Raw genomic sequence first — 24,932 nt, 5'->3', positions numbered from 1 at the left:
ATGTTTTCTTATTTTACTGTTTGTTTACAGAGCTCTAAGAGAAAATATGGAAAGTATAAAATTAGCAGCAGATGATGGAAATGATGATCATCAGTTAAATTGTTATGGCATTGGTAAGTTAGTTTACTAAACGTTGAACGTTAATCTTTTTGATGCAGTTTGCTGATTTACTACTAAGTATTACTTTTTAATCTAAATGTGATAGTTCGTTAATAATACTATAGCAATTAAGATATGTGTAAAACATATGGCCATTGCCGTAAAGAAATTACAAGTTTCGAATATCAAATTCTGCTTGCTTAAAACATTCACATCTGATTAATATCGAGGAATTTACATATGTCTCTGATAAGTTAAAGTGTCAGGAAATTAATTTAAATAAAGTTGAAATAATTTAACTAGTATAAAAATACTCAAAAGGTTGAAGACATTTTTGTCTTAACTTTTAATTTTTTTTATAAACCATATTTATAAATAATGTAATAATATATAGTGCTTTTTTTATTTGAACTATGCTTTTTTCTTTTCAGTATTTCCTGAAAACTGTGATACATACTACGGACTACACAGTCTTGAGTGTCTTACAACTATGTGGACTATAAAAGGTTGTTTAGTTGAAGGAACCAAAGCTCCAGCTAAACTAGATCATGTTGAACTACATGAAGTAGATGTAATGAATATCAGGTATGACTTTCATGTTTTTTTTATTTAAACAATCATTGGATTTTTCTATTTTACTTACTATTCAATCACAGTGGAGTTTTAGAAAAGTTTGAAACAATTCGAATGAAAGCCGATGGTGGTGACAAAGATAAAGGATTGGATTGTTATGGAATTGGTTTGTATATGTTGTTTATTTTTTTTGTTTTAGTAATAAACTTTAAATATAATTAGTTTATTCACCTACTTTATAGCGTTTCCTGAGAATTGTAATTCATATCACGGACCTCATTCCATTGATTGTCTTATCACAAATTGGAAAGATGTGGGTTGTAAGGAAAAAGGTTATAGATTTCCCAACAACCTTACAATTCCAGATTGTAAAGATTTGAAAGCTTTAAATTTGCGGTAATGTTATTGTGATCTTTACAATCTTTGTAGGTTAACAAACATTACTTCTGTACAGAGCTCTAAGATCAAACATGGAAGGTGTGAAATCAGCAGCTGATGGTGGAAATGATGATCATCAATTGAACTGTTATGGCTTATGTAAGAAAGCCTGTATAGCAGATTCTTGTTATTTGTTTAAATAAAGCAAATGGTTTTCACTATGTTCTTTATATTTAAACAAACTTTATATTTCTAGTGTTTCCTGACAATTGTGACACATATTACGGACCACACAGTGTGGAATGCCTTACAACCATCTGGGAATGGAAAGGTTGTTTAGGTGAAGGAACCAAAGCCCCAGTTAAATTAGATCATGCTGATAAAGAAGCTGTGGATTTGCTCACTGTAGAGTAAGTTTGTTTGAATTACTATGTACTTAGCATACTATTGTGTTTAATTTTTAACTCCAACTTTAGTGAAGTTTTGGATAATTTCGAATTAGTTCGAATGGAAGCTGATGGTGGTGACAAAGATAAAGGGTTGGAATGTTATGGAATTGGTTTGTACTTTATATTTAAGCATTCATGTTTCAAACTAAGATTCTGCTAATGAATGCACTCTGTTTTACACTTTGTAATCATTTTATGTAAGGTTACATAAACAGCATAATACAGAGAACAAATAATCCAAAATAACTAATTTGTAAATTGTATACAGAATGTATGCTTCTAAAAAAATTTTTTTAGTTTATTTTTTATTTTTTGTAATACTTATTTCGTAAATTAATAGGTGTACAGTTAGCTTTATAACTGATACCTGTTCTGAAACTGTATCATATCATAACATAAAGTCATTATTTTACGATAGGAGTATTATTATAATTGAGTTCGTATTACGAAACTCATTAGTGTAGCACTTATAGTAAGAGAAAGTCTTTTGAAAACTAAGTGGGAAATTAAAATATTTCTTACAATTTTAAAGTGGATTATGTTGATTGTTGGTGTTGACTAAGCTGGTTTAAATATAGGCATTTTTCAAGGCTTTTATTTTTAAGCTTTTCCTGATAATTGCACTTCATATCACGGACCTCATTCTATTGATTGTCTCATCACAATCTGGGAAGAAGTTGGTTGTAAGGTCAAAGGTTATAGATTTCCTAACAACCTCACAACTGCAGAGGCTGAGGATTTGAAAACTTTAAATTTGCGGTAAGTTTTATATGATGGGGATTATATAAGATCAGCAGAAAATATTTTTATACAGAGATATAATGGCAAACATGGAAAGTGTAAAATCAGCAGCTGATAATGGAAATGATGATCATCAGTTAAACTGTTATGGCTTGGGTAAGTTAAGTTTTTGTATGTTTTTTTAGCATTTTGCGAAAAACTTCTTTTAGTGTTCTTATACAATTTAAACAAACTTCACATTTACAGTATTTCCCGACAACTGTGACACATACTACGGACCACACAGTGTGGAATGCCTTGCCACTATCTGGGAATGGAAAGGTTGTTTAGGTGAAGGAACAAAAGCTCCAGATAAACTTAATGCTGGTGACAATGATGCTTTGGATTTACTAAACCTACAGTGAGTTGAAAAATGTTTTTTTTAATAAAATTTATTTTTTTACCGCAAACATAATAATGTTTCTATATCAATTATTTCAACCACAGTGAGGTTTTGGATAATTTCGAATTAGTTCAAGTTAAAGCTCATGGTGGTGACAAAGATAAAGGATTGGAATGTTATGGAATTGGTTTGTGCATACTATTTTATCATTTGGGTTTTTCTAATAAACCTATACTAGTCCAAACCTTTATATTTAGACTTAATAAACAACATAACCAGTGTTTATCAAAATAAATAAACTCAATTTTGTAAATAGTGAATCACATATAAGATGCATTTTATAGACACAAAAATACTAAAAACTAGTTGCTTTCATTAAATGTCTGCATCTCATCTTGGCATAATGTCATTAGTTTACATCAGGAATAGTGTTACCCTTGATTGGCTATGTGGAAATAATAAGCTACATTAGGCATGTCTGTATTTACTAACCTGGAAAGTCTTTATTGAAATGTTTCTTACAAAACAAAAGTGAATAGATATCTTAATATTGATTAAGTTGTTTTAAATATGGACATTTTTTAAAGCCTCAATTTTTTCAGCTTTTCCTGATAATTGCACTTCATATCACGGACCTCACTCCATTGATTGTCTCATCACAATCTGGAAAGAAGTGGATTGTAAGGTCAAAGGTTATAGATTTCCCAACAACCTCACAACTGCAGAAGCTGAGGATTTAAAAACTTTAAATTTGCGGTAAGTTTTATGTGATGGTGATCATATTAGTTCAGCAAGCAATGTTTTTATTACAGAGAAATAATAGCAAACATGGAAGGTGTGAAATTAGCAGCAGATGGCGGAAATGATGATCATCAATTGAATTGCTATGGCTTGGGTAAGTTGAGGTGTTGATTTATTCTATGTTTGTTCTGTAACCGTTTTACAAAAAAAATCCAAAGTATCTCTTTAACTTCTTTTTAGTATTTCCTGACAATTGTGATACATACTATGGGCCACACAGTGTGGAATGTCTTACCACTATCTGGGAATGGAAAGGTTGTTTAGTTGAAGGAACAAAAGCTCCAGATAATCTTAATGCCGGGGACAATGATGCTTTGGATTTACTAAACCTACAGTGAGTTTAGAAATGTATTTTTTTAATAAAAGTTTTTTTTACTGCAAACATATTAATCTTTCTATATAAATTATTTCAACCACAGTGAGGTTTTGGATAATTTCGAATTAGTTCAAGTTGAAGCTGATGGTGGTGACAAAGATAAAGGATTGGAATGTTATGGAATTGGTTTGTATATATTATTTAAAAAAATAAATAAATAAATAAATAACCAGCGCTTATGAAAATAAAAAAACCACCGAAAAAGGAGTTGTTTTCATTAAATGTCTGCATCTCATTATGTTGATTGAATTGGTTCAAAAGTTGACATTTATTTTTCAAGCATTTCCTGATAATTGCACATCATATCACGGACCTCATTCTATTGAATGTCTTCTAACAATCTGGGAAGAAGTGGATTGTAAGGTTGAAGGTTATAGATATCCTAACAACCTCACAACTGCAGATGCTGAAGATATGGTATCCTTTAATTTGCGGTAAGTTTTATTTGATGGTGATCATGTTAGATCAACAGATAATGTTTTTATACAGGGATATAAAAGCAAATATGGGAGGTGTAAAAAAAGCAGCTGATAATGGAAATGATATTCATCAACTGAATTGTTATGGCTTAGGTAAGGGAATTTATGTGGCAGATTTATGTTAATCATTATTTAAATAAAAAATTTTTTAAACATTTGCTTATTTTAATATTTACCTTATCAAACTTTACATTTTTAGTATTTCCCGACAATTGTGACACATACTACAGCCCACATAGTGTGGAATGTCTTACCACTATCTGGGAATTAAAAGGTTGTTTGAGTGAAGGAACAAAAGCTCCAGTTAAACTTGACCATGGAGAAAATGAAGCTTTGGATTTGTTGAATATAAAGTAAGTCAATATGAATAATATTTTAATGTGTTTTATGTTTTGCCTTCATTTATTGTTTCCACCACAGTGAGGTTTTGGATTATTTTGAACTGGTTCGAATGGAAGCAGATGGTGGTGACAAAGATAAAGGATTGGAATGTTATGGAATTGGTTTGTACATGTAGTTTGACCATGTATGCTCTACACTTAATCTTTATAATTAATACATGCTAGTCTAAACCTTGGTATTCAACAAGGGGGTGGAATTTAAACCAAGCCAACAGAATAATCAATACCTAATTAAATATATTGTATACAAGATGCATTTTTTTTAGAAAAAAAAATAATGAAAATAATATCGATGAATTATTTTTTGTATCAGTTCATTTCACAATTACTATTAATAAGCAAATGTTTTCTACTAAATGAAATATCATCAAGTGGTAAAGTCCTTTTTATTTTATAATATACATAATTGTATTCATGAGTTAAAATAGCAAATATTTAAATGTATAGTGCGAGTTAACTAGGAAGTCGTTTATTCCTCAAAAAAAATCTCAAAATAGATTAATTTGTTGATTAAGTTGGTTAGAATGTTAACATTTGTTTTAAATTCACGATTTTCAGCTTTTCCTGATAATTGCACTTCATATCACGGACCTCACTTTATTGATTGTCTCATCACCATTTGGAAAGATGTGGGTTGTAAAGAAAAAGGCTATAGATTTCCCAACAACCTCACGATTGCAGACTGTGAGGTTTTAAAACATTCAACCTTGCGGTATTTATTTTTGATAGCAATTTTTATGGCTTAATGAACATTGTTTCTGTACAGAGCTGTAAGGGAAAACATGGAAGGTGTTAAATTAGCCGCTGATGGTGGAAATGATGATCATCAATTGAACTGTTATGGCTCAGGTAAAAAACCTATATTGCAGATTCCTGTTATTTGTTTAAATAAATTAAATTGTTTTCACTATGTTCTTTATATTTAAACAAACTTTACATTTACAGTGTTTCCCGACAACTGTGACACATATTACGGACCACACAGTGCGGAATGTCTTACAACTATCTGGGAATGGAAAGGTTGTTTAAGTGAAGGAACAAAAGCTCCAATTAAACTGGATCATGCTGATAAAGAAGCTGTGGATTTGCTCACTGTAGAGTAAGTTTGTTTGCAGTTATTTGTATTTTGATGTAATTAACTTTTTATTTTCCTAAATTGTTAACTCCAACTTTAGTGAGGTTTTGGATAATTTCGAATTAGTTCAAGTCGAAGCTCATGGTGGTGACAAAGATAAAGGATTGGAATGTTATGGAATTGGTTTGTACTTTATATTTATCCATTTATGTTTTAAACTAGCATTTCTTCCTATAAATCCACATTGGTTTATACTGTTTTAATCATGTTATATCAGATTACATGAAAACATACAAAGAATAAATAATTCAGAGCAACTTATTTATAAATAATATATAAATGTATATTTTAGTAACTAATTAGGCTATATAATACTGAAAAAATATTTATTGTTTAATTTTTTTTGTATTATTCATTTCTTAAATTAATAGTTGTATAATTAGTTTCATAACTATTAGGTAATCTAAAACTGTATCATATCATAACACACAGTCATTATTTTACAATAGGATTATTATTGAATTCGATTTGTATTATGAAACAGTGTAACACACCTTTAGTAGGAGAAAGTCTTTTAAAAATTAAGTGGGAAATTGAAAAATGCGCACAAAATCAAAGTGGATTATGTTGATTTAGTTGGTATAAATAAAGGCACTTTTCAAAGACTCTATTTTTCAGTTTATCCTGATAATTGCACATCATATCTCGGACCTCATTCTATTGAATGTCTTCTAACAATCTGGGAAGAAGTGGATTGTAAGGTTGAAGGTTATAGATATCCCAACAACCTCACAACTGCAGATGCTGAAGATATGGTATCCTTTAATTTGCGGTAAGTTTTATGTGATGGTGATCATTTTAGATCAGCAGACAATGTTTTTACAGAGATGTAAGAGGAAACATGGAAGGTGTAAAATCAGCAGCTGATAATGGAAATGATATTCATCAATTGAATTGTTATGGCTTGGGTAAGGAAATTTTCGTTGCAGATTCTTGTTGATCATTTTAGAAAAAAGAATTTAACGAAAATCAATTGCCTTTGTTAACAATTTTTTTCTTAAAATGTTATATTTTTAGTGTTTCCTGACAATTGTGACACATACTATGGACCACACAGTGTGGAATGTCTTACAACTATTTGGGAATCGAAGGGTTGTTTAAGTGAAGGAACAAAAGCTCCAGATAAACTTGACCATGAAGAAAATCAAGCTTGGGATTTGTTGAATATAAAGTAAGTCAATACAAATAGCATTTCAATGTTTTTTTTTTTATTTGGCATTTATTTATTGTGTTTCCACTACAGTGAGGTTTTGGATTATTTTGAACTGGTTCGAATGGAAGCTGATGGTGGTGACAAAGATAGGGGCTTGGAATGTTATGGAATTGGTTTGTACATATAAGTTTCCTATTTAGGCTGTGGTAAAGTTCTTAATATTTTATAATATACATAATTTGACACATGAGATAAAATAGCAAATATTTAAATGTATAGTGCGAGTTAACTGGGAAGTCCTTTATTCCTCAAAAAAATCTCAAAATAGATTAATATGTTGATTGAATTAGTTAGAATGTTAACTTTTGTTTTAAATTCACGATTCTATAGTTTTTCCTGATAATTGCACTTCATATCACGGACCTCACTTTATTGATTGTCTCATCACCATTTGGAAAGATGTGGGTTGTAAAGAAAAAGGCTATAGATTTCCCAACAACCTCACGATTGCAGACTGTGAGGTTTTAAAATATTCAACCTTACGGTATTTATTTTTGATAGCAATCTTTATAGCTTAATGAACATTGTTTCTGTACAGAGCTGTAAGGGAAAACATGGAAGGTGTTAAATTAGCTGCTGATGGTGGGAATGATGATCATCAATTGAACTGTTATGGTTTAGGTAAGGAGTTCTGTATCACAGACTCCTGTTATTTGTTTGATTAAAATAAATGGTTTTCACTCTTTTTTATGTTTAAACAAACTTTACATTTACAGTGTTTCCCGACAACTGTGACACATATTACGGACCACACAGTGTTCAATGTCTTACAACCATCTGGGAATGGAAAGGTTGTTTAGGTGAAGGAACCAGAGCCCCAGTTAAATTAGATCATGCTGATAAAGAAGCTGTGGATTTGCTCACTGTAGAGTAAGTTTGTTTGCATTTATTTGTATTTTGATGTAATTAACCTTTTATTTTCTTAAAATGTTAACTCCAACTCTAGTGAGGTTTTGGATAATTTCGAATTAGTTCAAGTTGAAGCTGATGGTGGTGACAAAGATAAAGGATTAGAATGTTATGGAATTGGTTTGTACATTATTACCACCGTTTCTATTGGTGGATGTTGTCCTACTATTGTGTTATCTTCCAGTTTATCCTGAGAATTGTGATTCATATTATGGACCTCACTCCATTGAATGTCTGATCACAATCTGGGAAGAAGTGGATTGCATGGCAGAGGGTTATAGATATCCTAACAACCTCACAATTATAGATACTCATGTATTGGAATTCATGAACCTGAGGTATATTTTAATGTTTTATCCAATCTGTCTAATATATCTAAAGTTTTGTTATATATGTTTATTTATATTTAGATCAATAAGAGAAAACATGGAAAGTGTTAAATCAGCAGCTGACGATGGAAATGATGATCATCAATTGAATTGTTATGGAATAGGTAATTTTAACTAAAAATTAATCTATTTCATAAAGTTTATGTAACAGTGTCTTTGATGTTGTATTATTTTCAATTTTGCCAAAGTAAATGTTTTATCATAGTTTTCCCTGACAATTGTGACACGTATTATGGACCACAAAGTGTTGAGTGTCTTACAACTATCTGGACTATAAAAGGTTGTTTAAGTGAAGGAACCAAAGCTCCAACTAAACTAGATCATATTGAACTACATGAAGTAGATGTAATAAATATCAGGTTGGGCTTGTTTTGGTTTAGTTCAAATATATTATTCATAATATAATAAGACTTCTTTTTATTTATTGTTTAACAACAGTGGCATTTTACAAAAGTTTGAAGCAATTCCAATTGAAGCTAATGGTGGTGATGATGGTAGCCAGTTAGAATGTTATGGACTTGGTAATTTTTTGTTTTTTTAATTTTGTGTAAAGAACCTGTTATTCTGCATTAATAAGTTTTATGGACTGAATTAATGCATATCAACAACAAGAACAATATACAAGAATAACTTCTGACGGCAACAATACAACTCTACAATCCCATGAAATGAACACTTTAACTCCTGCTGACTTACCAGAACACTGGTTGCTTGTCATACAGCATAACGTAACGAAAAAGTAGATTACTTCTTTATTTGCTGTAGGACTGATGCTTCTTATCAGTAATCAAAAACTGTTTCATATTTTGTTTTGTTTCAGTTTTTCCTGAGCACTGTGATTCATATCACGGGCAACACTCAGTTGAATGTCTCATCACAATCTGGGAAGAAGTGGATTGCAAGGTCGAAGGTTACAGATATCCAAACAACCTCACAATTGAGAATGATCATTCCTTGGAATTTCTAAACTTAAGGTAGTTTTGGTTTGAATTAATGAGTTTTTAAGTTTGTCTTCGTAATGTAATAAACATATTTGTACAGAGATGTAAGAGCAAACATGGAAGGTGTGAAATCAGCAGCTGATAATGGAAATGATGATCATCAGTTGAATTGTTATGGTTTAGGCAAGAATTTTAATTTGTCTTTAATAATGAAATGTTCGATAATGTCTTTGTGTCTGTATTAAACGGTTGTTGATATGATTGTAGATTTCATTTATTTTATTTTTTCAGTTTTTCCTGACAATTGTACCACATACTACGGAGAACACAGTGTGGAATGCCTTACCACTGTCTGGTTAATAAAAGGTTGTTTACATGAAGGAACAAAAGCTCCAGTTAAACTAGATCACATTGAACTTCATGATATAGATGTATTGAATATAAGGTATGACTTATGTTTCCACTGTTCTATATTCAGAAAGAAATTTAACTTCTTTTCTCTTAATTTTCAACAAAAGTGGAGTATTGGAAACTTTTGAAACTGTTCGAATGAAAGCTGATAATGGTGATAAAGAAAAAGGATTGGAATGTTATGGAATTGGTTTGTTTTGTATAATTATTAACTTTAAATGTTATGATTTTGCATTTCCTCCAGTTTACCCTGACGATTGCACTTCATACCACGGACCTCATTCTCTTGATTGTCTCATCACAATCTGGGAAGAAGTGGATTGCAAGGTCAAAGGTTATAGATATCCTGGAAATCTTACAAGTGCAGATGCTGCATTGCAAACAATGAATTTACGGTAAACACCATTTTTACTTAATACTAAACAAAATCCTCTTTTTAATTAAAATACTTTAGAGATGTAAGAACACACATGGAAGCCGTAAAATTAGCAGCAGATGATGGACATGATGATCATCAGTTAAATTGTTATGGAATAGGTAAGAGTATTTTGCACTACAAACCCAGATTAACACTTGCACTTCAAGTTAAATATTTTTTGGCCTATCAATATAATGTAACGGAGCTGCAACAACATGAAAAGAATTCTACTTTTTTAATATGATATTTATAATAGAATAACTAAAAAAAGTTTCTCAAATGTTGTTATTGGTCATTGTGGTATTCGGCATTTTACCTGCTGGAAAATACTTGGTATAAAAACATACATGAAGCTTTTTTGTTTTAAACTTGATAAACAAATGTTATTTTTTATCATTTTGATGATAAAATTTACAATTGTGTTAATTTTTCTATTCAGTGTTTCCTGAAAATTGCACCACATACTATGGGCCACACAGTGTGGAATGTCTAACAACTATCTGGAAATCAAAAGGCTGTTTGGATGAAGGAACAAACGCACCAGTTAAGTTAGATCTAGAGGAAAAGGGAGATCTTGATTCATTACCTTTGGAGTAAGTTCAGCGATTTGTGGTTTCAACAATTAATTTATTATTTCAACTACAGTGAAGTTTTGGATGAATTCGAAACAACGCGAATCACAGCGGAAAGTGGCGATGAAGAAAAAGGAATGGAATGTTATGGAATTGGTTTGTGTTTTTAACAAGTTACCAAACATAGCAAAGAAGTCATTTAATTTGTTTTCATTTTTATTTGTTTCATTTTAGTTTTTCCTGAGAATTGTGTTTCTTATTATGGTCTACATGATCTTGAATGTCTCATCACAATCTGGGAAGAAGTGGATTGCAAGGTCATGGGTTGGAGGTATCCTGGCAACCTCACAGTTTCTGATGCCGATGCGTTAAGATCCTCAAACTTAAGGTATTCACTAATGCTTGCTAATATAATAACATCTTAAAACCGCTTACTTTTATTCACAGAGAAATAATACAAAACATGAAAAGTGTAAAATTAGCAGCAGATGATGGAAATGATGATCATCAGTTAAATTGTTATGGAATAGGTAAGTTTGGTCAACATTTTATTAATCTGTTAAAGTTGTTTGTGTTATAATGAAAAGCTCTTTAAAAATTAACCAAATAGTCTTTAAAAATATGTTTGTTCCATTTTTACAAAACTGGTTACGTAATAGCTCAATGAGAAAAAATAAAGAACACAGAGTAAAGTTAACAAATCTAAGCTATTAAGTTTTAAAACAGACAATAAACAAGTTTCATAGTACGGATCTAAATCATTGAATTTGAATTAACAAACATGAATGTTGTGGTTGTGGTGGTATATATGTTAATAAGTGGTTACCCTTATACACATTATCAACAATACAATCTAAAAAAATACAAAAAACGTCAACACACATTAGGAAAACATAAAAATCTAAAACATTATCAGCTGTCACACAAAACTTTAAAGTTAAGTGTAACGTTTGATTAAAAATTCAAATTATAGGAACAAGGTGTACTAAAGGTGCAATTTATTTCACCACAGTGCGCCGTGTCCACTTTACATGATGTGGTCTGTAGTCACACACAAGAGCAGCCTGTCCAATCTACATAGTCTGGATTTTCTCTGAGAGCTTCTTCTGCCTTGCTGTTCTGAGATGTGTGCTTTAATATTTGGCATGAGTAAACTGAACCTATATATTGCATTTTTCATTTCATGAACAGCATTGCTGGTGATTCTTTCATCATAGATTGATTCTGTTATCATAACTACAATAAAATGATCTTTAATATTCAAACGCATTCCTGTTTCAAACATATCTTATTGCATTGTAAGTAATGCTGGTTTATAAAGTAAGGAGAATGGTTTGTGTGAGATGTGTTGAATGTGAAATGTTTGTTCTGGGATTGTCTTATTTGACAAAAACACTGATCGGATGTCATAACGTTTAACATTGTTGTGTTCAACAAAAAATTTATTCAAAATAAACTTTTAGATTAAAAGTTTTGTTTTACCGAAGTGAGACATCTAAACTTTAATGGATGCTTCATCATAATATGTTGGTTTGAGCCAACATTTCAAATTATACATTATTCATAAGATTATTTTTGCGTAACCAAAAACAAGTCTATGCTTTCTCAAATAAAACCAAAAACCACTGTATTAAGTTTTTTAACACATTGCTAAAAATAAACATACAACTAATATAAATAAAATGACATGTAACTATTTTGCTCTTGCGTTTCTTTCAGTATTTCCAGATAATTGTACCACGTACTATGGACCACACACTGTGGAATGTCTTCAAACTATCTGGGAGTTAAAGGGTTGCGTAATTCAGGGAACACATGCTCCAGTTAAATTAAGAGCTGGTCCTAAATATGATCTGGATGATCTCAATTTATTGTAAGTTAAATATTCCTAATTTAGCATTGCTGTAATGTTCAATATGAAGAAATTCAAATGTAATATGTTTTTTAGCGAGAATTTAAATGCTTCTGAAACTACTCGAATTAAAGCTGATGGCGGTGATAAAGAAAAACAATTGGAATGTTATGGAGTTGGTTTGTATTTACATAATTTGTTGTTAATTGCATTCATTTCACCACGCAAGGATTGTTAAGTTATAACAACATTTTTCACCAGTATTGCCGGAGAATTGTACCTTCCGTGCCCCTCACACTGACCAATGTCTTGCTGCTATCTGGATTAAAAGAGTAAAATGTGTTGTGAACGGGACTCTTTATCCTCCACCTTTAAACAAAACATTCAAAACTGATAACTTTGATGGCAACTACTACCATGTTTTTAATAAAATGACAGAATTTAAACAAAACAAAACACAATGTTATGGTATTGGTAAGTCAAAATTCCATGTCATTGTATACCACATGTTGTATCAGGTGCTTCTTTCATGGATATTTTATGAAACACTTTTTTACCGTACAGAGTTTCCTGACATCTGTAATTATTTCCCCAACCACACAATGGAATGCATTCGAGAATTATTTAAATTTGTGAGTATTGTTAAATCCTTTAGTCCATTGTGTTTTAATGATAAAATAGGAAGATGTAAGCATATCATTATGCAGCTCTAATACTTGCTTGTGCAGTATACACTAGTAATGTTTAATACTATTTAATTAAAAATATGGTGTTGTCATTTTAATGTGCTTTTTTCTCTGCATTTAAACAGACTTCTAGGAGCTTGACTGTAAAATAAATAAAAAAAACACATTTTTTTAGATTGGTTGTGACCCAGACAAAGGTATGCTACCATTGAAAAACTGGAATAATACAAACCTGGGTTTCATCCACAAAGATTTCACTAAGATTAAGAATGAAGCAGACACTGATAGTTTAAGTTCCTTGTCTTTAGAAAGTTGTTACGGACCAAGTAAGATATTGTTTCTAAAGTATATTTAGTGTTATGTTTTAATTACTGAATATTATTGCTTGGAGTTTTATACAACTGTTATTATTTTATAAAAAGTTGGTAGCATGTTGCTTGTCAAATAAATGCTATTACTAAAATAAGATTGCATCTTTCAAGTAATTGGTAATATAGTTCTATTATTTAGTGCCGGCAAACAAAAGGTAATATTATGGATTGAATGCAGGTGAATGAGGTTCACTCTCCTTTAAAACCTTCATGATGAATATTCTAATTACAAATTAATCCTTATAAAAAGATTTTCTTAAATCTGTAATTGATTAACATTGTCAAACCTCTACATGATATTAGCGTATTGTCCATATTATCAACAGCATACTTCCCAATAACCTCTGATGTGCTTGTGGTGTTTATTTTCGAGAAAAAAACATTTGAAGAAGCTGCGAAAACATGTCGTGATGATAATGCCTTACCCATCTACAAGGTTACTGGTTTTTTAATTGTTGGTCTTAGGGATTTACATATATTTCAAAGATTTATTGTAATTCTTTAAACATAAATAAGTAGCCACGAACCATCTTAATATGAAACTATTTAAATAATTCGAATAATTGACTAGTTATCTTTATTTTTTATTTACTCTCATTTATTATCACATTAACAATAAACATTATTGTTTCAAACATTCAAATTTGTGTTCACTGTTCAGTAAAAGTGTTATTAATAAACTATGCCCCACTTTACATTTTCTGCTAAACAAATTATAATCATTTGATATTTTAACACTATGTACAGATTTCAAACTCCACTATGCAAAAGCAAATTGAAGCAAAATTATCGACTGCCAGTCATTATGGTGCCTCAGATTGGTGGTTGGGTTTAGATGATGTAGATGTGGAAGGTAACCATCATGTTGCATATTTATTATTAAATCACTACTTACAGACATAGGAAATATAAATTCAGTTGCATAAAAAACAGTCCCTGAACCACTGTTTGAAACTAATACTTTGTCAGGTGAACTACTTTGGTCATCTGGTCACAAACTAAAAGATGGTGATTACAATAACTGGGAGCCAACGATGCCACCAACCCACCCTGATAAGGATTGTGCTGTTATTGATGAGTATATTGATTGGAAATGGAGAATGGATGATTGTGACGTACCACGTTCATTTATTTGTCAAGCTGGTCAGTTTTTAAAACATTGTGGTTGTTGTTGTTATAATATTCTTAATATTTATTTCATTTACAGTGACTTGTGGAAGTCCTGTTAGATTTGATCCAGATGAAACAAGAGCAGGTAAGAATTCATTGTTTTTTAACGTATTATATTTTAAATAGAATTTTGTATTTTTAACCCTCAAACCTGCATTTGTTTACACTCACGGAATCATAGATATATTTTATTTAACACACAACATGATCTATGAAAGGTTTAATAAAATTAATTCATTTCTACAGATGCATCTCTCTGCGATCCAGAATGCCCTCCACACCATTCATGTAACAATGGTACTTGTGTGTGCTCGGAGCTCTTTTATCATTATAATTGTTCGTGGGTATCAGGTGAATATTACAAACATTTTGATGTATATTGCTTTTTAATAAAATAGTTTGATTGTTGATTTAAAAAAAACAAACTGGTAGCAATATTGAAATATATAAGTTTATATTAAACCGCTGCAGGTCAGTAGCAATATTGCTGTTGCTAAACCAAGCAACCAAACGAAAGTGATTTAAATACATGTTTAATTTATCACCACAACTCTATTATATTTTTCTTTAAGATTCATTAAATCATGGATAGTAAAATGTTAAATGCTAAATTTAAATATATATTGATTAATAGGAATGGATACAATATTGGAAGAAAAGAAATTTGACACAATTTTTCTCTTTTTCAATCAAACAGAAGACTGGGCAGATGCAAACGACTTTTGTGAAGGTTTTATACTATAGCTTTAGCTTAAGTTGATATTACCTTTAGCTAAAGGTGAAATAGTTTGTAATAAAATCACCATTGTAATAAACAAGACTTATTCCATAAATTTATTTCAGCTTTTTTTTTCTAGCTTCAATAACATGCTAATCATATCGTTATCTGTTAAAAAAAAACAATTTTCTAGCTAAAAATCTGTATTTATAACCTTTCAATTCACAAGGTATTGGAGGTAAACTAGCGATGCCAAAAACCAAACCTCGACATGATTATATTTATGAGAAAATGATGGAAGTTGGTTTAAACATTACCAAAGCAAGCTGGCTTGGTATGCATGACCTTGATAATGATGGACAGTGGCAATTCATGGATGGTGAAGCTGTTAACTTACCACCAGTGTTTGAAAGTATGGCAGGGTCTCAATAATTACACTACATTACAATTGTTTTAAATTTAAGCTTTTCCATTAATTTTTGACATGATTTATTTCCAGATATGACTGCTGATGGAGCGGTTCCAATGTATTTTCGAAATACAACAGGTATAGATGAACGTTGGCATTTCTACTTTAATGAATCAACGCACTTTACCACTTATGAAAATGGAAAGAAATTTTGTAAATTGATTGACAGCCACTTACCTATAGTGAGGGAAGCTCGTGAACTGGAGAGAATTACTGCTTATATAAAGGTTGATTGTAACTTATATTTAAGTTTTAAGCTAACTATGATGATCAAATTGGTAATTTAAGAACTCTCTGTATACAATCCTTTACCAGCTTATCTATAACTTGGTGCAACTAATAACTAGTTAACTATCTTCAGGAACGCTACAATCTTTGGCAAGTTTCGCACCCGCCCGAGCATATGTATTCACATGAATTTTACTGGGCTGGTTTCACTCGCATCAATGTACACGATTTCACCAGCTTCCAATTTACTGATGGAGTACGAATGTTAATGCCAAAGGAATGGTATTACAAGCATAACCTTGCTCATAAAATGCCAACACAAGCAGAATTTGATGGTATTTAAAAAATATTATTTTGTTGTTCTGGTTTAATATTCAGAATTACCAATATTATCTTAACAGCATTTTTAAAGATTGTTTAATTGAATCTTGCATACAATAGAAAAACAGTAACACTGTACACTGGTTCAATGTAAATGAAACAATAATATTGCTATTTTGAGTTAATAAAAATGTTGTTATGTGAAAACTAACATGTTTTATTTCATGAAGCTCTACCTCAACTGTGGTTATACCCAGTGGACCCAAATAATGATGTATGGACATATAATGACAATTATTACGGCTTTCCTGAGTTATGTGGAACTTATCATGCTGGAGGTGGATGGGTGGATTGGGGTTGCTTCAGACTTGGCCATACTTTTTGTGAGAAAGGTGAATGTACAATAAATATACATGGAAGCTTATGTTAGTGCTGTAACACAACATTGCAACTAAATAATTTACTTTTCATACTATAGGACCATATCCATTTGAAAGATGGCACTTTGGTGGTACTGAAGGTCTTGCACAACCTGATAACACTTGGTGTGTGGAGCGTTGTGGTACAATGCACACAGATTACACGGATGAAGGAAGAGATGAGTTTACTAGCATCACATATGAATATTGGAAAGATCACTCGTGCACCAAAATGCTCACATTCTCATGTGAAGTTGACAGTACGTATGGATATCATGTTTGAAGGACTGTCACTTAAATTTTACATGTCTGTGTAAATTTTACATGTTACACCACTAGAAAAATAATAATTGAAATAACAAATATCTCATTATGTACAGATCTTCCAGCTGGTTGTGAAACATACATGCCGCCTCTCACACCTGCCTGTGTTAAAGAAATATTTAAAAACGTAAGAAAATACAAATTTTTCAAAACTTCTCTTTTTCACATTTCAAACATTTCAATTATGTTTTCTGCTTTTATTTTCCAGTCAAGTTGCACTCGAGAATTATCTCAAGCTGCTATTGAGTTGTTTGCCAAGAAAACCACTGGAAAGTTGTCAAGTTGGTTAAAGGAGAAAATACATAGAGCTCAAGTTGATCCTGACAGCATCGACAGCCAAATGTTTCTTCCACTTTGTTACCAACCAAGTAAGTACTTGGTGTTGCATGGTAACAATTACCACTATTTTGGGTTGTCATATTTATTAATTTTTGGGTTGTTTTATTTATAGCACTATCACTATGTTTACAACATAATAATTATTTTCTTTGTGCAATATTACCATTAACACAATTTATTATTAAATGATTTTTTTACCTAGGGTTCATCCATAGTTTTTCACCTGAAATTCCAAACCTATTGTTGGAACCCAAGGGTAAAACATATGAGGAAGCTGTGGAATACTGCACGAGTCTGAACGCAACCTTACCTACTGTATGTTTTATTTATCTACCTTTATGGTTATTTAAACATATGCTAACATAACCATCACCCAACATTCAGTTGAAGACGCAATATCAAGTTGATATAATCATGAGTCGAGCACTTCGTTCAAGCAATGTTACTGGATATACACAGTGGTGGATTGGATTAGATGATGTTTATGCTGAAGGTAATATGTGCAGGAATTAGAAGAAATAATATAATAGATAAATAGCTCCACTGTTGTGTAAACTTTCCATAATGTTTTTCAACCTCAATACAACGTCAGCCACCATGTAGGTTTATATGAATGGTCAAGTGGTGAACCACACGACCAACCATATGGTCACTACACCAACTGGTCACCAACCAGAAATGGTTCAGATCTAGCAAAAGATTGTGTAGCTGCTGATATAACAGACCATTTGTACTGGAGTGAAGAAGATTGTGCCATCATCTTACCATTCATGTGTGTGAAAGGTAATCTTTTGATTTGTTCGACTACTTCACCCATAAGCCTTATTATCTCTTCATTATACAGCAACTGAGTGTGGCTACCCTGCTACATACGGTTCAATACACAGAGATGAATGTTATCACTTCAGACATGACCCACTTAATCGTCATCCAGGTCCTTACACCAAAACCATTGAACAAGCTGAAAAAAACTGCAGAAAAACACAAGGGTGTGTTAATGACTTGTTTTAACATTATTACTTCTGATGTTTGTTAGATATACATATTATATTACACGTTTATTATACATTCCTAATGCTGCATATAATGACAGAGAATTAGCTCCAGTGCAAGATTGGGGGACCAATCGTTTCTTTCATAATTTTGGACTAGCTCAGCCCAATGCTACGTATAACTGGAGAACAAAGTAAGTTTCTTAAACTATACAATTGCTATTTTAGTTTAAGGTCAGATGACGCAGGTTAGTCATTTCTTTATTAAAACCTTCAGGTTCTGGGTTCCATTATATGACAAAGCTTCAGCGAGCAGAGTGGATGCAAGTGAGAGATCATGGGAGTGGAGGATACAAGGATTGGTTGCTCCCTTCAATTCAAATTCTCCGCCATTTGTTACTGGTTTGTTTAGCTTTTTTTTTAATGAAGCCTACCATGTATAATGTACTTATAACTGATGATGGTCAATTCTTTTTTCTGTTTTCTCTAACTTTATGTTTAGACGAGTTCCAGATCATGAATGTTGGTAAAGAAAAAAGCCAAGAAGAGTTGACATATGAAGCACGTTGTATGTATGGTGATCAATACAATCATACTTATGGAAACCCATTTGCTCAGTTTAACCCACATCATTATGCAAGAAGGTATCTTCTCCCTAGCATTAAAAATGAGGAAAGACTCTTTCTTATGTTTGGCGTTTATTCCTACAAACACCAATTACAACGTTATGCTTGTTACATGAATATATACTTTTGATTTTCTATGCTGTTGATTTAAACTTTTTAATATTTCTCCAGCAAATCTTGCACCTGGAATGAACCAGAGAAACTAGCATGGGTGTGGACTTCCACATTTCACTTGAAACACGTTTACACCGGGTTGTGTCTCACTGCTCCGTATGGACTCCTGGATGAAACAGAAGGAGGTATCTTTTATGTTTGACTTTACATTAAATGTTGATATCATACTTCTATGTAGCAACGCTAAAATAACTCAGGTTTATCACCCGGTGTGCGTGTATTACCATGCAATCTATCTGAACCTCTCCAACAGTGGGTCTGCCAATCACGGAATCCACTTCATATTAAACTGCGTGCTTTTAAATCAAGCATGATTTTCGATAAGGTAAACAGTTTGTTATTACTCAGTGTAAACACTTTTGAACCTTTGTTGGATAGCCACAATTTGGTGTATTGTATTAATTTTGCTAAAATATCTTTGTTAATTCTTTTCATGCTTGGTAAGTTATCTTGTACATACATACATAGGTTGAAGCATTTGATCGTGTGCATATGGCTGGCCCACATTATTCTGAAGATTGTAAATCACTGTGGAGAACATTGGTGGATAATAATTATATATGTGATGATAGGTACAGACCTGGAGGTGAGTTTTATATGAAAACTGTTCCGCTTTATGATTTTTCTATGTTGAACATCTATACATTGAAATATGGTTGAAATGGTGGTTTTATTATTTTTAGAGAATTTATTTCTTGTGAAGAACAAAGGTTGGAAACCTCCATCTGAGGATTTATCAGTGAATTGTAGTTACCCAGAATTTACACCAAACAGTCAATTTGCTAATCAATCAACTGCAGAACAAATATGTTATATGAGCGGTAAGCCTCACAGCTCAAAATAAATGTTGAATTTAATTTTTTATAAGAAATGGTGATTGTTCAAACAAAATATTCATTTTTTACTTACATATAGTTAACTTGCTTATCCACCCATAGAGAGCGCAACATACATTATACAGGTGGTCGTCCTGCAAGATCTACTGACCTTATTATGGGAGTCAATGATGGCTTCACAGAAGGATGTGCTTGTGCCTATGTATCCCAGGATGACAAGTTATGGGCAGCTATGGCACATTCCGATCCAAGTTGTTCAAGCATACCTGATGTTACAAGACCAGTTGGAGTTTTTTCATGTACAAGCAAAAACACTGATTACATTTGGTGCTACAGGTTTGCTAAAGCTCATAACATCATTCCAATTCATATAAAGATTTGCATTTAAATTTATCCTTTATTCATTTAAAGAGGCTCTCCATCCAGCAACAAATATTTTGGACTTCAATACGCACCATGGTGTGCTACTTATTCTTTGTTAAGTCCAACAAAAGTTGGTTTGGAAGAAAGAAATTGTTACTCAGCAAATTACTTTGTTTGCAAGAAAAGTAAGTATTGGATTTGATGTTTAAAGTAACTTAAATAAATATTCCTTTAGAATAAACAAATTGACATTAAATAGCTTGTGTACCATATTTTAGAGATAAAGAACACTTGTGGTCCTCCTGTTCTGCCAGCAAACAGCCATTTTACCAGAGAAGACTGGAGTATTGGGGGTGATGGGGCAAATATAAGCTGTAACCCAGGTTATGGCTTGTCTGCAGACCCTTTATCTAGAAACATTACCCTCACTTGCTCTAATGCAACAGGTGTTAATGTATGGGAACCAGATTCATTGTTATTGCAATGCTTGCGTAAGTATATTGTGCTTTGGCATTATTAATTGAAATACCATTGTAAACTTGTATGTTTTTCCACAGGATTATCATGTCCTGACCCACCATTTAAACCGCACGGTTCAGTTGTCACATCACCTGCAAGAATATTATCTGGAGATTATAAATTTAGTGATAAAGTAACTATAACCTGTGATTATGGTTATGCATTCGGTGGGAAGCCTGGTGCCAAAGTTCAAGATATTAAATGTGGCACTGAACAATTATGGGAACCGGATGCAACTAAATTCAACTGCTTAAGTGAGTTGTGGGTGAAATACTTGAACCAGTTTGAATTTATCAAGTTCTGTTTCAGAAATTAAATGTGAGAAACCAATACATTTGGCCAATTCTAAACTCACATACAATGAGTCAACAGAACACGTCTTGTACCACTGTGATCCTGGATATTGGATCTCACGTGGTGTGCATAACATCACTGGCTTTATGTGCAATGAGAGTGGTCTTTGGGATCCTGATCCTGTTTCTATTGTCTTCTGCATACGTATGTTGAAACCAATCAAACTAATTGTCTGTGGTTTAGTTTAAATGCTTTTAAACATTACTAAATTGCCTTTAACAATGTTTTCTTTTAAATTGTAAAACTGTTTCAGTAATATAGTTTGTTTTTTTAAATCATCAGTTTTTCATTTCTGTAAATGTTTTTCAGCATTAACATGCGGAGAACCTGACCCATCACCAAGAGCAAATATATTTGTCACCAGTCACAGGTAAACTTGTTAATGTGTTAATATTTAGTAGGGTGAGGATAGATAGGACACCTTTTCATTCTATTTTCTCATCCCATTTGGTAGTAAACAAAAAACATTCAAAGAATTATAAAACCGTATCCTTATGACTTCTATAGACCATTGTTAGTTGTTTAAAACATGATCAAGATACTTGGATATTACGTGTTAAAGGCGTCCTGTCTTATCCCACAGTATTGTATGTTATATGTTAATGTAAGTTTACTTTGCATATTAAACACGGTAGAAAATATTATATTTTATGTACAACCATCATTATACATAGGTGGCTTGCTAACTTGACAATAAACTGTGAACTTGGTTTATCTGTTGTACCACATGATCTACGTATTGTGTGTAATCAATATGGAGACTGGGTACCTTCATCTAAACATGCTTGGTGCAAAAGTAAGTTCACACAATATTTTAAACTCATTGTCTAAAAAATCCCTATAAACAATCTGACACAATCTTACCAACCTCAGTTTTTTTCTTAATTTAAACAATTGTTTTAATTTAGCAATGACCACACGTCCACACAATATAATATGTAAAACTATATGAATACTTGCTCCTTCAAAAACACATTTGGTAGTTGTAAGCCAATATTTTAGTTAATTAAAAACATCATATAGTTGCATTTTTTCTTTTTGCTTGTTTTTTTAATTATTACTTGAATTGACAGATGTAACATGTCCGACACCTCAAGTAAAGTACAAATACACAACAGCAAGCACCCCTCTCTTGGATGTTTATCTCTATGATCAAATACAACAGTATCATTGCAATAAAACTGGTAGGAATAAAGTTAATTAAACGTTTTCTGTTCACATCATTTTCAATTTTGAACTATCCAGGTTATGTAATACGAAAAAGATTTCAAATTCACAATCCCCACCAAACAGCTTGCCTCTCTGCTGATGATTCTACTTCTGTTAGTATGGTTGCTCCTTGTGTACATGAAGATGTTAAACAAATGTGGATCTGGGAACACCTTTTTCAACTTAAATCAGTGACTTCTGAGGTAAAGCTAGTTTTTATACACCTGAAGTTAAATCCTGGCAGATAAATACCAGCTATAAATATATCTATAAATATATATATAAATCCTTAAAAGACCTATTATAACAAAGAATGTGTTAAGTTACCGTTGTTTTAGTTCCTATTCTACTTAATTTGTATGTGTGGTGCCCTTTCCCAATCATGTGCATTATGTTTTGCCTCAGTGAATTTGCTTTCTTCCTTTTTCTGTCCGACCTTGTTGGTAATTCATTCTAAACATGTGCTTGTGTTGTGAGGTGCTTTTAATAAAATTAACTACTGACTTAACAGAATAAATCCAACTCTTACAGTTCATATATCATATATTTTAGAACTGCCTGACCAGATCAGGGTCAACAGTCACAACTTCTCCATGTAACTCAGCTGATGCCAAGTAAGTTTGTAATACAAACCATAGATCTACTTTTACTAACTAACATCACTATATTGCTTAGCCAACACTGGGACTGTCCTGTGATTCTGGAGCACCCTCTCCTAATAGCAATCAAAGGAACAAACTCATTTCTTAGGTAACTTTTACATGGAGGCAACAGTAAAACAATCTATTATGTAATAATATAAATAATTCATACAATTTCGTAAACCTTTATTTCATTCTTCATTGGAACTATGGTAGTAATGTTCAAGAAATATCAGACTCATATACTTTAGATGATGTAGAATTTATTCACTCAACTGTATTTAATTTATTTATAGACCAATAGAAGGAACAAACAATGTTGGGATATCAAGCAAGGTTGATGCATTATCAGCATGGTTTATCAGTGATAATGGTCTTGATCAGAATGTCTGCACACAACGAAGTATGTTGGCTGTTGCCCAAAATAAGTTTCTTTTATTATTATCACGTTTAAACATTGAACAAACTTTGTATGTGTTGTGACAATCATAATATTTGACAGATGGTTTCCCCATGCTTGAAACAAGATGCACAGAGTTTGGTACGTGGAGTCTACCAGCTAAAGTTATTAAGTGCGTGATACAACACTGTCCACCGCTGGCTGATATCAGTGGTGCTACCAGAGAACTACGTATGTTTATTATGTTTGTGTTATTGTTTGTAACTTAGTGCAACTTGCGTTTTTATTTTCAGATGGTCCGATTGGTATATATGGGGTGAATGCAACTTACACATGCAAAGCAGGCTATTGGTTGAAACCAGGATTTGTATCAGCCACACTAACTTGTGATGAAACTGGAAACTGGTTTCCAAAACTAGATGTAGTTCGTTGCACAAGTAAGTAAACTAAACATTTATATTGTTATTAATGTCATATCATCATTAACTTTGTATAGATTGATAAGCACATACACACCTGGCTTAAATAACTTAGTTTTAATTTAAACACCCAGCACATTACTGACTTGCTTTTAATTAGGAAATATTATTTTTTTGATTGTATAGATCTCTTATGTCCAGTTCCATACCCTGTTCAATATGCAACCATAGAAGGTCTAAGATGGACTTATGGCTCACAAATCACCTACTCATGTGCACCAGGTAAGTAAATTTAAAATATAATAGTTCATGTCTAAATAACAGAATAAAATGACATTAAGAAACGCTTGACTGTTTTTTATTATTCGTTTTTTATGTCCAGGGTTTTGGATTTCAAGAGGCAGGCAGAGATCATGGTTTACTTGTGGAATAAAAGCAAAGTGGGAGCCCGACCCTTCTCATCTCACTTGTGATCGTGAGTTCCATATCCCAATAAACATGTTACATCCGTCTTTGGCTGTATATCCGGTATCAGCATTATATCATGTATGTTACACAGGGGTTAAGTGTCGCGATCCAGGTCCCATATCATCAGCAAAATATTATTTACCGAGTGAGGAGGTTGATTTTGAAGGAGTTATCAAGTAAGATAGCTGTGTTTAGAATATCTTTCAATCTTTCTTATTAATTTCCATACAGATATAAATGTCTTCCTGGTTTTTGGATCCGTCCTGGTGTAATCTCAGCTGGTGTGACTTGTAATGACCTTGGTGAATATACCCCTCACCCAAGTTCCATCAGTTGCACTAGTAAGAATCCTATATAGATGTTCATA

At 32.2% G+C, this 24,932-nt stretch overlaps 1 protein-coding gene across 1 annotated transcript; it reads left to right on the top strand.

Annotated features, from left to right (window-relative positions):
• Positions 1-24,923, top strand: LOC149733939 (uncharacterized). Its single transcript, XM_089880691.1, has 92 exons — positions 1-113; positions 531-684; positions 756-838; positions 915-1,068; positions 1,127-1,209; positions 1,307-1,460; positions 1,527-1,609; positions 2,105-2,258; positions 2,314-2,396; positions 2,487-2,640; positions 2,727-2,809; positions 3,225-3,378; positions 3,435-3,517; positions 3,604-3,757; positions 3,843-3,925; positions 4,080-4,233; positions 4,289-4,371; positions 4,478-4,631; positions 4,699-4,781; positions 5,238-5,391; positions 5,446-5,528; positions 5,625-5,778; positions 5,855-5,937; positions 6,433-6,586; positions 6,640-6,722; positions 6,832-6,985; positions 7,058-7,140; positions 7,358-7,511; positions 7,566-7,648; positions 7,744-7,897; positions 7,974-8,056; positions 8,121-8,274; positions 8,347-8,429; positions 8,531-8,684; positions 8,764-8,846; positions 9,146-9,299; positions 9,367-9,449; positions 9,558-9,711; positions 9,785-9,867; positions 9,922-10,072; positions 10,132-10,214; positions 10,535-10,688; positions 10,741-10,823; positions 10,902-11,055; positions 11,115-11,197; positions 12,387-12,540; positions 12,616-12,698; positions 12,781-12,993; positions 13,084-13,151; positions 13,381-13,531; positions 13,903-14,012; positions 14,324-14,429; positions 14,546-14,719; positions 14,784-14,831; positions 14,993-15,097; positions 15,381-15,476; positions 15,694-15,876; positions 15,964-16,160; positions 16,295-16,496; positions 16,713-16,874; positions 16,961-17,161; positions 17,282-17,352; positions 17,434-17,593; positions 17,767-17,879; positions 17,949-18,057; positions 18,168-18,347; positions 18,409-18,553; positions 18,658-18,750; positions 18,834-18,958; positions 19,059-19,200; positions 19,354-19,481; positions 19,554-19,681; positions 19,825-19,942; positions 20,040-20,177; positions 20,318-20,528; positions 20,604-20,740; positions 20,834-21,046; positions 21,113-21,328; positions 21,384-21,572; positions 21,738-21,798; positions 22,103-22,224; positions 22,502-22,612; positions 22,674-22,840; positions 23,190-23,251; positions 23,313-23,387; positions 23,575-23,681; positions 23,781-23,909; positions 23,972-24,115; positions 24,284-24,379; positions 24,480-24,572; positions 24,657-24,741; positions 24,797-24,923. Exons 1-92 carry the CDS (start codon positions 47-49, stop codon positions 24,921-24,923), a joined length of 11,526 nt encoding a protein of 3,841 aa, XP_089736817.1. The 5' UTR covers positions 1-46.
• The last annotated feature ends 9 nt before the right edge of the window (positions 24,924-24,932 follow it).

This window comes from Ciona robusta, chromosome 7 (assembly GCF_009617815.1).
Source record: "Ciona robusta chromosome 7, ASM961781v2".
NCBI classification, from domain to species: Eukaryota; Metazoa; Chordata; class Ascidiacea; order Phlebobranchia; family Cionidae; genus Ciona; species Ciona robusta.
Note: the sequence above shows the minus strand (reverse complement) of the source record. Positions and strands in the feature narration are given on the sequence as shown.

Excerpts from the sequence above, each read along its gene's own strand:
- LOC149733939 (XM_089880691.1), top strand. The coding sequence starts at position 47 with ATGGAAAGTATAAAATTAGCAGCAGATGATGGAAATGATGATCATCAG. Across the intron at positions 2,397-2,486 it reads GTTAAACTGTTATGGCTTGG|TATTTCCCGACAACTGTGAC; the intron begins GTAAGTTAAGTT and ends TCACATTTACAG. Across the intron at positions 21,573-21,737 it reads TTCTATTGTCTTCTGCATAC|CATTAACATGCGGAGAACCT; the intron begins GTATGTTGAAAC and ends AATGTTTTTCAG.